This window comes from Podarcis liolepis (genome assembly GCF_965112155.1).
Source record: "Podarcis liolepis genome assembly, chromosome: 3".
Lineage (NCBI taxonomy): Eukaryota > Metazoa > Chordata > Lepidosauria > Squamata > Lacertidae > Podarcis > Podarcis liolepis.
Window position 1 is genome coordinate 27,997,519 of NC_139557.1, and position 13,079 is coordinate 28,010,597.

At 42.9% G+C, this 13,079-nt stretch overlaps 2 protein-coding genes across 17 annotated transcripts in view; both read right to left on the reverse strand.

Annotated features, from left to right (window-relative positions):
* The window catches only part of PXDN (peroxidasin), a 74,044-nt gene extending 71,541 nt beyond the window's left edge, over positions 1-2,503 (reverse strand). For both annotated transcript variants that reach the window (XM_083495415.1, XM_083495414.1), the window contains exon 1: positions 1,562-2,503. In XM_083495415.1, the coding sequence (XP_083351541.1) occupies positions 1,562-1,791 (230 nt within the window). In that variant the 5' untranslated portion in view covers positions 1,792-2,503. The remainder of the gene's footprint in view (positions 1-1,561) is intronic.
* Positions 2,504-9,044: 6,541 nt separating this feature from the next.
* MYT1L (myelin transcription factor 1 like) overlaps positions 9,045-13,079 on the reverse strand; it is a 279,154-nt gene continuing 275,119 nt past the window's right edge. For 12 of the 15 annotated variants that reach the window (XM_083495443.1, XM_083495445.1, XM_083495448.1 and 9 more), the window contains 2 exons: positions 12,310-12,453; positions 9,046-11,977 (listed from right to left, as the gene is read on the reverse strand). In XM_083495443.1, coding sequence (XP_083351569.1) covers positions 11,837-11,977; positions 12,310-12,453 — 285 coding nt within the window. In that variant the 3' untranslated portion in view covers positions 9,046-11,836. The other 3 variants (XM_083495435.1, XM_083495439.1, XM_083495440.1) reach the window with 2 other exon arrangements.

The window sequence follows — 13,079 nt, forward strand, 5'->3', positions numbered from 1 at the left end:
AATATAAGTACTCAAAACAGGGAAGTCAGGCATTCATGGAACTGCCTTTTCAAAGGTTGCATCTTGGTCAGAGTCTTGCACATGCTTCATTTTGTACCCTGGAAGATCCCTCTAGTATTCAGAGAATACTTACAGTGACATCACTGTGGTTCACACAGTTATGTTAAGTTTGGCATGTCCATAAATCTCTGCAAGATCAGGAGGCTTATGTTCTTCGGGTATAATTGAGTGCAGGCTCTGTTCTGTATATTTTACAGCTACCCACATTAAAACAAAGATGAAAGTATCCCCGAAAGACCCCTTTCTTGCCCGACGAAGTACGCCACACCTAAAGGCACTAACAAGAATCATGTTTGAAAACTGCTCAGAAGTGGTTTGCTGCTGGGAAAGTGCAGGGAGGGGAACTCTTCAAAACCCTTGCGTTTCATGGCCGTGTTTCCTTTTTAAAGAAAACGTATAAATCCACAAACCCTCTGTCCAAAATACACACAGCACTGTTTCCAGTCAACATCCCCACCTATGGAAAGTACAAAAAAAAAAGCAACAAAAATTGATAAGGGTCCCCAATTATTGCATTCTTAACAGACATATCTCAGGACACCTTTAAAACAGACATTCCTGAAATCGAACAGAACTGAGGGATGAATGGAAATCTACAACAAAGAGGCTTGGGAGGCCGAGTGACTTGGAAAAGCCACACAGTTCATGCCAGTGGCTACATTCCTAAAGAGGACAAAGCCACACAAAAGGTCTCGGAGCTGCAGAGATCAAAACTCTCAGCCAGAAAAACCAGAGCAAAAGGAAGGAATAAACGAAACCACAGAGCAGAGGGGTGTGTGTGTGTGTGTGTTTTTCCTCCAGTGAAACTTCTCCAACAGTGCAGCCGTCAATGAAATCAAACGGGAAAACAAAAACCTCCATCGAGGTCACCTTTTTTAAAGGAAATCAAGAAAGGCTGGGATCGGGTGGCTTGGATCCTTCCCCGTATTCCCCGGAGCTTCAAGATCAGATCAGCTCCTTCCTACCTACCTACCACTTCTTCTGCATTACTGGGCTGCGGGGTCTCTACCCAAGGCGTCCAAACTTAAACTAAGCTTGTGGACCTCAGCCAACATGCCTGTGTAGACAAAACACGAAAGGTGGCGGCGGTGGCGGCGCGGACAAAAGAGAAGTCTGCACGGCACCGGTAGCAAGAGACCCGGACCCGCCACGGGCTGCAGACAAAGGAGTGCGCTGGGGGCCGCAGCAGCCGTCGTGGTTCCTTCCCCCCACCCTCCCAAAAAGCCTCTCCTTTCCTACCCCTCGCCATTGCCAGGTATCCTCCCCTCCCTGGGAGTCTTGCTCAACCCCCGCGCGATAGACGTGGCTGTCCCCAGGAGCCAACTCTCCCCCGGTAAAATATTTGAGGCCCCCCCCCAAAAAAATAAGTTGCCATTCAAATAATTGGTGCGCGCGCCATGTCTTGGGATCCATGGTGCGGGGCGGAGCTTTCCTCGCGCGTCCTCGCAATATTTTATTCAAGTTGCCCCCCCCTTTCTCTTACCCCCCCCCCCCAACTTACAGGATGGTGGTCTGCGGCGACACGGCGGGGACGCTCTCGAGCATGAGGTGCATGCAGCGCACGGTGGTGCGGAAGCAGAGGCAGCGGCTGGGGCACCAAACGCTCCCCCTCGGCGGAGGAGGCGGCGGCGGCGGCTGCTGCTGCTGCGGGGAAGCGAAGGGCAGGAGGCTGCCGAGCAGGACGCCGAGGCAGAGCCCGGGGAAGGCAGCGCCCGCTCTGCGCCGGGCCATGCCGTCGAGCAAAAACCGAGCGGAGGAAGGCGGGGTGCGGGGAAAACAAGAAGGAAAGCAGGGCGAGGAGAGGTAGCCGAGGCAGCTCTCGGCTTTGCTGCCGCTGCTCTCGCTCCGGTGGTCGAGCCGGCGGCGGCGGGGGCTTCAGGAGGCGAGCCAGTCGCCAGCGCGCAGCCCGGAGGGGGAGGAGAAAGAGGGGACGGCGGCGGGAGGGGCCGCCTCAGCCAGCCAGCCAGCCAGCTTGCTAGAAAGCAAGGCAGCAGCTTCGCCGGGGCTTTCCCCTGCGCTCGTCCGCCTGGAGCAGCGCAATGGAGGGGCGAGGAGGAGGAGGGGGCTTCTGGTGGCCTCTTCTTTCACCCCACCCCGGCGACAGCGGTGGCAATGGCTGCTGGTTTTTTCCCCGCCAGCTGCGAGGAGGGAGAAGGGGGAAGAAAACTTCCTCCCCTTATGGCCACCACACCTGGCGGAGGGAAACGCAAAAGACCCCCACTTCCGGCAGGCGTAGCTCAGCTGTGGACGGGATGACGACAAAGAGTCTTCTTGTGGCCACTTATTTTACAGCACTAACCGCTCTGCAAATGGTTCCCAGTATTGGTATTGACCTGTAAAGCTTTACAGGGCTCAGGGTCTCAGTACTCTCTCCATACAAACCAGCCCAGGCCCTGCAATTGTCATCTGACGCCTTTCGCTATGTCTCCGCTCCCAGAGAGGTTCAGAGGGTGGCAATAACAGAATGGCCTTTTCTGTGGTGGCTCCTGGATGGTGGGATGATCTCCCCAGAGAGGCTCACCTGGCGCCATCGCTACCTGTCTTTAGGCGCCAGGCAAAAACATTCCTCTTAAATAATACATGGCCTGAAAAGATGTGGGGGAGAAAACTTTATTATGGTGATTCACTTATTATTGGGGACACGGGTGGCACTGTGGGTTATACCACAGAGCCTAGGACTTGCCGATCAGAAGGTCGGCGGTTCAAGCTCCCATTGCTCGGTCTCTGCTCCTGCCATCCTAGCAGTTCGAAAGCACGTCAAAGTGCAAGTAGATAAATAGGTACCACTCCGGCGGGAAGGTAAACGACGTTTCCGTGTGCTGCTCTGGTTTGCCAGAAGGGGCTTAGTCATGCTGGCCTCATGACCCGAAAGCTGTACGCTGGCTCCCTCGGCCAATAAAGCGAGATGAGCGCCGCAACCCCAGAGTTGGTCACGACTGGACCTAATGGTCAGGGGTCCCTTTACCTTTACTTATTATTGGGCTGCCTGTCAGTATGCTTTTACTATGTTTTTATCTTTGATGTTTTGCAATGTGGTTTCCAAGGTTGTACACTGCCCTGAGATCTTTTGATAAATGGCAGAAAAAGAAGTGGTATGAAATATAAAAGTGCTCCCCCTCACGTTTCATCGTTTCTTTATGAAGTTGCAGCACTTGGGAGGCAGAGGGAGATGGCGATGGGAGAAGGGGTGTGTGTGAAAACCACTTCTACTTCATTGGTCATTTCTGAACATATCTCCCTAGTTACATTTCCATTAATATCTGTGCATGAAGAAAATGGTCACAGAAGGAAAACCTTGCATATCTCTGTGGTCCCAGTAGGTGTGGGGTCATCTCTGTGTGCGGATGGGCTATCGCTGCCTTTCTCAACCTTGCTAGCTCTCAATCCCTGCTAGCTAGGGATGATGGGAGTTGTAGTCTAGCAATACCTGGGGACCCAAGGTTGAGAAAGGCTGGGCCTATTGTATTGTTTTGACAAATAAACTCGAAGACACCTTTTTTGAGGCGGACTCTGAGTTCTTTGCAGCTGCAGATTTCCTTTCACATAGCTGCCCCAAAGACTGTTTAGAGCCCTCAGGCTGAATCAGGCTTCACACAAGCCCCCCCCCCCATCTGTTTTCAGTGTGTCAGGGTGTGTCCCTTGAACATAAGGGCAGGTGAAAGTGCTCCAGAATAGGTTCTTCAGAATGCACCCAGTAAATCCACAAACATGTTAACTCCTCATTCCCGTTAAGATTTCAAAAGGGCTTCCAAATCAAAGGAGTTGTTTCCAGATGGGCTTGCCTGATGTTGAACTTGGTGCCTATTGCCCCACCAAGGCTGGCATGTGGCCCAGAAGAGCCCCTCGGGCTGAAAAAAAGGCGCCCCATCGCTGACTTAGCTCTTTAACGCAAAGCTTGAAGCTAACGTCGTCGTTAACATGAGTTGCCAGCCACTTTGAAGGCTCATTGTGGTGAAACAGCGAGACACATTTGTGTGTGTGTGTCCTTTGGTTGTGAGTTACAGAACATCGTCTGAAACACTTTGGAGTAGCCCTGACTGAACTCAGTAGGGCTTACTTATGAGTAGAGAAGCATACTGTAGTGTTCGACAGGAATACTCCATGGAAGGCCACTTATACTTTTGAACTACAACCGCAGCAGAGAACTGTAAACAAAACATACAGATGGGAGCACCACAATGGAGGCCCTGGTGCAATGGAGCAGCAGGGATGCGGGTGGCGCTGTGGTCTAAACCACTGAGCCTCTTGGGCTTGCCGATCAGAATGTTGGCAGTTCGAATCCCCCCGACGGGGTGAGCTCCCGTTGCTCTGTCCCTGCTCCTGCCAACCTAGCAGTTCGAAAGCACGCCAGTGCAAGTAGATAAATAGGTACCGCTGTGGCGGGAAGGTAAACGGCGTTTCTGTGCACTCTGGTTTCCGTCATGGTGTTCCATTGCGCCAGAAGCAATTTAGTCATGCTGGCCACATGACACAGAAAGCTGTCTGTGGACAAACGCCAGCACCCTTGGCCTGAAAGCGAGATGAGCACCACAACCCCATAGCCCCCTTTGACTAGGCTTGACCGGTCAGGGGTCATTTACCTTTTTTTTTACCTGCAGGCGGGGAGGGAAGTGCATGCTCACACATAAGACCCAGCAAAGACACAAAGCACCAATGTTCGGGATCAAATAAGGCCACAACTTTTATTGATTACAGATGTAAGCTGGTTTTGGTGCAGGCATTGGGTGTGTATCCTGAAATCAAGCAGCCACCACCTGATGGATAGTAGCGGCAGACCACTGCCAGGGGTCACCAGCACATTATCTCACAGGAATACAGAGTATTTTCCTTGACTTAAGAGGGAGCTGCATCCATCTATCAACTTCAAAGTTACTCCCTGAGAGTATGATGTATTGGCGAGCGAGTGTGATTGATATTGAACAGTTATCATGAAGTTAATTATGGCAAGGAATAGTCTTGGTTAGGATCTGATGCTGGAATTGTATTTTTAAACAGAGAAAAACTTCCACAAAACAGTGGCATGTTTTATTCTCTCACTGAAACTTACAGAATATAATTTGAAGCAGCTTGTTATCAGAACCAAAAGTATTTGTATCAAAAGCCAAATTACCGTAAGTGCACAATCACACACACACACACACACACATACAGTTCAATACTATTTCTAGGTCAACATGAACTTTTTCTCCTGAGTGTTGTGTAATACCTTCAGGCAGCCAGTGTTACCGTTTATTTAAATGTACTGATAATACTCCAAACGGATGTAATAGGAATGTCCAATTTGTGACATATTTATACTTTTAGTTTTAAACACATAATTTGCTGGCAACGGTCAAAGGGAAGCTAACTTCTGCCAAAGTCAGAACGATGCATATTGTGTGCTAGGAAATCTTAAAAATTAAAATAGAAAAAGAAAGAAAGACATAATTTACATCTGGAGCAGATTTTTTTTTGTTTATCCTTTGCCTGAAACAGGATGTTCTGTGTCAATAAAGATTACGGGGTTATGGCAAAATGTTCTAGAGCACGATTTTGATAACGACCAATGATTCTAATATCCAATTAGCTTGCGGGCGGGGGGGGGGGAGTTTTGGCTTTTGGAGAAGTAGAAAACCTTCAACTGATTGCTTCTTCTGAAAGCCAACTATTTTCCAGGCACTATTCAAGATGTATATAGAGCAATTGGAAGATAAAGTCTAAGTTGGCTGAAGCTAAATCCAGAGGTGGAGGAGGTAGCCAAACCATGGCCAACAGAATTCTACCAGTTATTATCTTGGCAGACCTCCTTCTGGAGACTTCCAAGAATGAAAGATGATTCCCTACTTTCTGGATAATCCAGACAGCACAACTTTGTTCCTTCCCAGCAGTACAATCAGAGGCAAGTCCTGGCAATGTTTGATTATTCTGTACAGGAAATGGTGTGATAAATATGCTAGAATATTATCTAAAGAAAAACTCATGTTTTGGTGTAACTATTTGAGCGGTAGCTCAGTAGGAAGAACAAAGATTACCAGGAGGAAAAGTGAAACACAAACGCACAACAAATATGAGCCTGAATGAACAACAATAATATATTTTGCAATGTGAGCAGCTGGGAAAAATATTTAGGTATTTCACACTATGGTCAATTTCAGAACTTTGCAATCAAAAGCAGGTTCACAACGTGAAAAAGGCTTGCATCACAAGTAAAACATCTTTCATGCCTTGCCTCACAAAAATCTGGAATCATATCAATGTGGCGGTCCATTTTAGGCGAATTCTGGATAAAAATGTTACCTCAAGATGACTTGAAACCAGTGAAGTTGTGCTTATTTCTGGCAACTAAAGAACTATTCAGATTCTGGCTACAATTTCTTATGTGCTTCCTTGCACACATTCCTGCTTTATCTTGTTTTTTGTCCAATACTGCCACTTGCTGGTTTTCTCTCCGCACTGCTACCATCTACAATTGGTTGCCACATGAGTAAGAATGCAGTTTATGGAAGTTTTGATTTCACATGGTTATCATCACACAGCATAACATTCCAGAAGAAAACACATGGGGCGAATTTGCTTCAGGTTGGTCCTGGCAGCAAGCTGCATATATTTAAAGAATGCATAAAGCCCCAGGATTAATGTAACCCGCATTTTAAAATTTTCATTTCCCGATTTTCTTACAAATTAACACATCAATCATCTATGGTTTTTGGTTTTTTTTGCTTTCTCTGAATAGTTATTTATAGAAAATTCTGGGTTCTACCCCCACCCCTTGACAGAAAATATTTTAAAAGAGAAGGGACTTCTTTTTTAAAAAATATCATCAATGAATGAATGGATATTTTAAACTCCAGTCTTCAAAAACAAGAAGCAGAGAGAGAGAGAGAGAGAGAGAGAGAGAGAGAGCGCACACACAATTTGTTGGTCCTCATCTGCGGCCAGGCTGGTTCAAGACATATGAAGTGGTATACACCTCAGATCCAGTCTACGTTAAGAGATTGCCTTATCCTTTATACACTCAGCAGATCACTGTGGTCTGTGGGAAAGTTTCTCTTGCAAAGTCCAAGGATCTCAGAACTTAGGGTAGGTCTTTTAGTTTGGCTGCCCCTGTTCTGTGGCATGGCGTTCCTGTCAAGATACACCAGGCACTCACTCCCTGCACTTCCCAGAAACAATGGAAGACCATTTTTGTGCTCATAGGATTTCTCAGCTGGATAAACAGGTCTTTGCCATGGATGTCTTAATTTGTATTGTTTAATGTTTGCTATAAACGCATTGGTTGGTTGTTTTTGTTTATTTTTTGCATTGTGTTTAACTGTTCTTTGCTGTTTCCATCATACATCATGTGTCAAAGGTGATTACTGAATTATTCATTACTGAGGGATCTCTTTACACTTTAAAACAAAAATCTACCGAGAACCGTGGTATTCTTATAGAAGTGTATTTTGCATTTTCATCATTTGCTATCATAGGTGGTCAAGTCCCAGCTTTTGAAGCCTCAGCTGGAAAGCATGCAGAAAAAAAGATAGATAGATAGATAGATAGATAGATAGATAGATAGATGATAGATAGATAGATCAATAGAGATAGATAGATGATAGATAGATAGATGATAGATAGATAGATAGATAGATAGAGAGAGAGATAGATAGATAGATATGTAACTGTATGTATGTGTGCATACATGTGCAGGGGGTAGTAAAATCAAAATATGGGAGGGGAAAACATGGGACATTGAGTGGAATAAACATTAGTGATGAGAACCTGAGCCCAGCATGGAAAGTTAAGTGTAAGTAGATAAGGTCCAGGTATTAAAAAGATAATACCTTGCACCTAACAGATATAGTTGTCAACAATTCTGAGTGAAGAGGAGCTATTAAAAATGTAGGTTCTGATAACTTGGGCTCTACTACTCCAAGTTGGTGTTTCTAAGACTGAGTCTGTTGAGAAATGAAGAATCTGGCCAGATAATGCAAAACTATATATACCGTATTTTTCCGTGTATAAGACAATGCTTTTTGCTAAGAAAAAAAGCCAAAATTGGGTGTTATCTTATACACAGATAGTGAATGCAGAGTGGGAACGTGTGATTAATGGCAGCAGCAAGCAGGAGATGGGCAGCGGCAACTGGGCAGGTGATTGGTGGCTGCAGCAAGGTCTGCTGGCAATTGCCTGTGGCAATTGGGCAGGTGGTTGGCGGCTATGGTGAGCGGGCAATTGGTGGCTGTGGCAAGTGACTGGCAGTGGTGGGCAGGAGGGTGAGCAATTGGCGGACCTCCCTCACCCCCACCCCCAAAAGCCTAATAATAATAATAATAATAATAATAATAATAATAATATATTTATACCCCACCCATCTGGCTGGTCCTCCACCACTCTGGGCGGCTTCCAACAAAATATTAAAATACAATAGTCTGTTAAACATTAAAAGCTTCCCTAAACAGGGCTGCCTTCAGATGTCTTCTAAAAGTCTGGTAGTTGTTGTTCTCTTTGACATCTGGTGGGAGGGCGTTCCACAGGGCGGATGCCACTACCTGGTTCCCTGTAACTTGGTTTATCACAGCGAGGGAACCGCCAGAAGGCCCTCGGCACTGGACCTCAGCGTCCGGGCAGACCGATGGGGGTGGAGACGCTCCTTCAGGTATCCTGAAGGCCATTTAGGGCTTTAAAGATCAGCACCAACACTTTGAATTGTGCTCGGAAACGTACTGGGAGCCAATGTAGGTCTTTCAAGACTGGTGTCAACCTAATTTCTTAATTTTGGTGTTTTAAAAAATAGGGCTCGTCTTATACATGGGGGTGTCTTATACACAGAAAGATATGGGTATGTGTGTGTGTATAGGATGAGAATTCAGTTATTAAAAATGAGAAAGGTGCCCCTGCAAAGTTTGGCTGAATATATGAGACTGCCAGTACCGTGGGTGAAATCAAGAAAGGTAAAAATGGATCAGAGAACAGCTGTGCTACAAATGTGGCAACACGTTTGCTTGTTTATTTATTCATTTATTTATTTAGAGTAAGATGTGTTCACATCCAGCATGACAAAATTTGTACAAATTTCACAATTTAAAAATGAAGTTATCACAGCAACTTGTGATTTCACACATTTATAGCAAAATTAAAATGTCAACAAACCCATGCCGTGTAGTACAAAAATAAATCAAACCTCAGTTCCACAGAGAGCACAATAAGTAGTTTATACAAAATTCTGTCTTAATAAATGAGCACTTAAATCAAACGCAAGAAAAATGAACAATAAGTTAGAATAAATAAAACTCTGATGACTCACAATAATTTCAGATGAAAGGTCAGCATTCTAATATGTGACACTTTTTTGTGTGTGATCCCTATATAATAGTCACAGATATCTTTTGATTTGATATTATGTACCAACATTAGATGAGCAGCGCGGATTTGTGCTTAAAATCCCTTTTTCCCATTGTACATAGGTGATAACGATAAGAATCCAAAACTGATACTATCTATTACTCTACGGAAAGCATTACTATATTGGCAAAGAAGCGGCAGACACAATGCAGTGGAAAAAAATGCATATGCCCTTATGAACAATGAGAGCCCTAAAAGGAGGCTAGGGCAAAAAGTACAATATATATGGCAGAAGGTGAACGACAAGCACCTTGCTTCAGCTCTCAAAAAGGCAATTCTAAGCATGGCAGCTACAACTAATAGCACAACAGAAAAAGGAGGGCACTATACAGAAGAAGACACTGCAGAGCCCCCAAAGTAATTACATAATCTTCTCCCAGCTAGTTATTAAAGTCCTCGTGGAAAAACTGTAAGCTTTTTGTACAGTGAATAGTATAAAGTGCCGCTGGGATATACATATATTTATACATATATATATATACCGAGGTTGAGTATTGTATCAGAATATTTGTTGTGAGATCCCTGTAGCAAATATTATTGGACGAGCCCACGTCGGCTTCCACTCTAATTTGTTCAAATTTAGTGTCACAAAGCGAATGACACACGAGATTGCACACCTCCGTATGGATATATAGGGCAAGGTAAGTGCAAATAGTCAACTGGCACATTGTGGGGACAATGACCCTGTAAGTCCTGTTCTGCTAAAAATATTTTATTTTATTTATTATTATTATTTTATTATTTTTTACAAAACCCATCTTTTTTATTTATTTTTTTCATAACAAAATTTTTTCAAAGTACTTTTGTACTTTCTGCATAACATCAAGACATGGAAGGAAAAGATATGCTATCAAATCGAAATCAATTCAACATCCGACATACACGACACGCCATCTGAATTACTAATTTAAATGGGAGGGGGGGAAACAAAAAAAATGCCGCAAGAAAAAGTGGTCTTATGCATACATATAGTGCAGTTATTTTGAAGAAATAACAATCAAATCTGAAAAGTACAATACGTCTTTTTTTTTTTAGCTTGAAATGATGCAATTTAAAGCAAAAAGTGCCAAAGTATATTTAGTTACATTAAATTTTCTGATTGCATTCATTCATTTATTTTTATTTATTTTTTGCAATAGGTAACAGTAGAACAAATAGATAGCATATGGAAATGCCACAGGAATAATGATTGTACGCCAAAAAATAAAAATAATAACCGTAACCCCAGAACCAAAACAGTAAAAAAAAGGGAACAAGGTAAAAAAAACCAGGTTAACTGAACTGCATTCTATTTCCTACGCAGGGTAGCAATGAATCCAGGCCAGTAACTACTGTAAAGATAAAACTTAGGGGTTCATTCCCAAATTAAAAACTTTTTTTTAATGGCAATATTTCTTTGAAACTATTGCCTTTGTATTAGGAAGGAAAGACTGAACTTCTGAAAGATGAACTACAATGCTGTAACAGATAACTCAGAGGGAAACTCTAGGAGTCCTGGAGAAACAGAGGATGTTGGCTCCAAAGTGTATTTGAAAAGAAAAGTTGATATCTTCATGTTGTCCACCTCTGATAGAGCTCCTGTCATTATGGAGGTTCCCATATTCATACCATGTAATGCTTAGAAGTTAATTAAAAAGTGCTGTTTAAGCTGCTTTGAATCTTCTCTCTCAAGTTTCCATGGCTTGATGTTGTCTTACAATAAATTACTCCTTTTACATCTCACATCTAATTCATGCCCTTTGCTTGGAATTAAAAACAAAAACAAAACAAAACAAAACAAAACCTTCTTTTTATTGCCCCCCGCCACATACCATCCTCTGAAAACAAAAGTCACACAATATTTCAAGCATTGTTCAAAAATAAAGCATTTTTGGCAACCAAATCTTGCTATGAAACAATATGCACACAAAATGTAATTTCTTAAATCCCATAAAATCCTCCAGCAATGAGACAAAATGAGAGTGTCTAAAAAGTGGCCGCAGACTGCAACATTGTCATTCAAAGCGGATTTTCTTTTTTCTTTTTCATTTTTTTTGTCCATTTCAGTTCAAAATACTAAAACATTTAATCACTAAAGCATTAAAAAGAATTTACACTCTATTTTGATCAGCTTACCTCTTCAGAAATATATTTACCCCAAAAATGTGCATACATTAGCAGCTATAAACATTACATGGCATATCACACTATGTCAGCTTATATGAAAACGTACAAAATGTGAATGTATTCAAAAAACTATTCTGCAGTTACTATCTTTAAAGCAAGACATAAAATTATCATGAAGTCTTGTAAGCATAACACTGTTTTAAACAGAAAGAAATATATAACACTTTCTGGTAAATTACAGCAGCAAAAAACAAGAGGCATCAATTTTTTTTTAAAGGTAAGATTTTTTCACCACTACAGCAGCTGCTCACACCTGAATTCCTCTCACAGCCTGTTTTATATTTTCCAGTAGGGCTTTATTTTCTGGACTCTGATAACGATCTTGATTTGTATACATGTCCGTCAAAGTGGTCACGTAAGCATCAAAATTTTGTTCATTGATTGGTTCCTACGAGATATTAAATAGTAGTTCATATACAACTTTTATTTGCTTAATGGTATATTCATTTATGCATAACAAACTATCACAGCACATTGACACCATTTTCTTAGCACATTAAAAAGGTCTAGTTTAGCGCTTACTTAATTTTTACAGGAGACATCGGAATTGGCCCACCGTCTTTTTTTTTTTTTAGCAGTTAAATTTATCTCTATGGTTTCAGGTTTGATACCGCAAATCTCCATCGGGCTGAGGAGCCATAAATATAAAAACAAAAAGACATCTACTGTATGAGGTGAAGGAGACCGCCAAATTCCTTAACTTGTGCCTCAGTCACTTACCATATGCGGTAGCTGGATATTAGCTAGACTATGAATTAAAGATTGGCTTAAATTAGCCAATTCGTGAAGGAGCGACTCATTTTGTTGCTCAATTACTTTGTTTTCTTCTTCTATCGTCTTCAGGTTGCTCTCCATGGTGGTAATCTGAAAGGGACAGAATAGTGTACAATGTAACAGGAAGCAGAACATCTTTAAAACGACGGAGGGGGGGAATGTTATGTCAATTATAAGTTGATCCAGAGTGTCCCTCTATGAGCCAGTGCAGATCTACGGTACTTGGAGGGTGCAGTGCATCTTTTGCTGTTCTATAGCTCATCCAACCTTCCAGAACAGATTTCAGGGGGCAAAAAATGCTCAGGAGGAAGGAAGAATCAGTGACATTCCTTTCCTGGCCTCTTCCTCTGGTCTGTGTTCTGTGTTCAGCATTCCACTTATGGGTGATTCCACATCAAATCAATGCAAAAAACAAGGGTTTTGTCACCAACCATCTCATATTTTGATGAAACTTGGTGTACACCCTTCCCTTATGGTTGAAAGAAACCCCCTTAATTTCCCCCCTCTGTCTCAAACGGTTTTAATTTTATAGCACTTCGAAGTTTCCTGTAAAATTTCTAAGAGATCTGATCATTGGTTATGGGGGGGGGGGGATGTACACAAGGGTATCTTGAGCCAAGGGTCTCAAGAGGGGCAGACAACACAGATTTAACAAAACTTTGAAGTGCTGTAAAAATTAAAACTAATTGAGATAGGTGGGGGGGCAAATTAAGGGG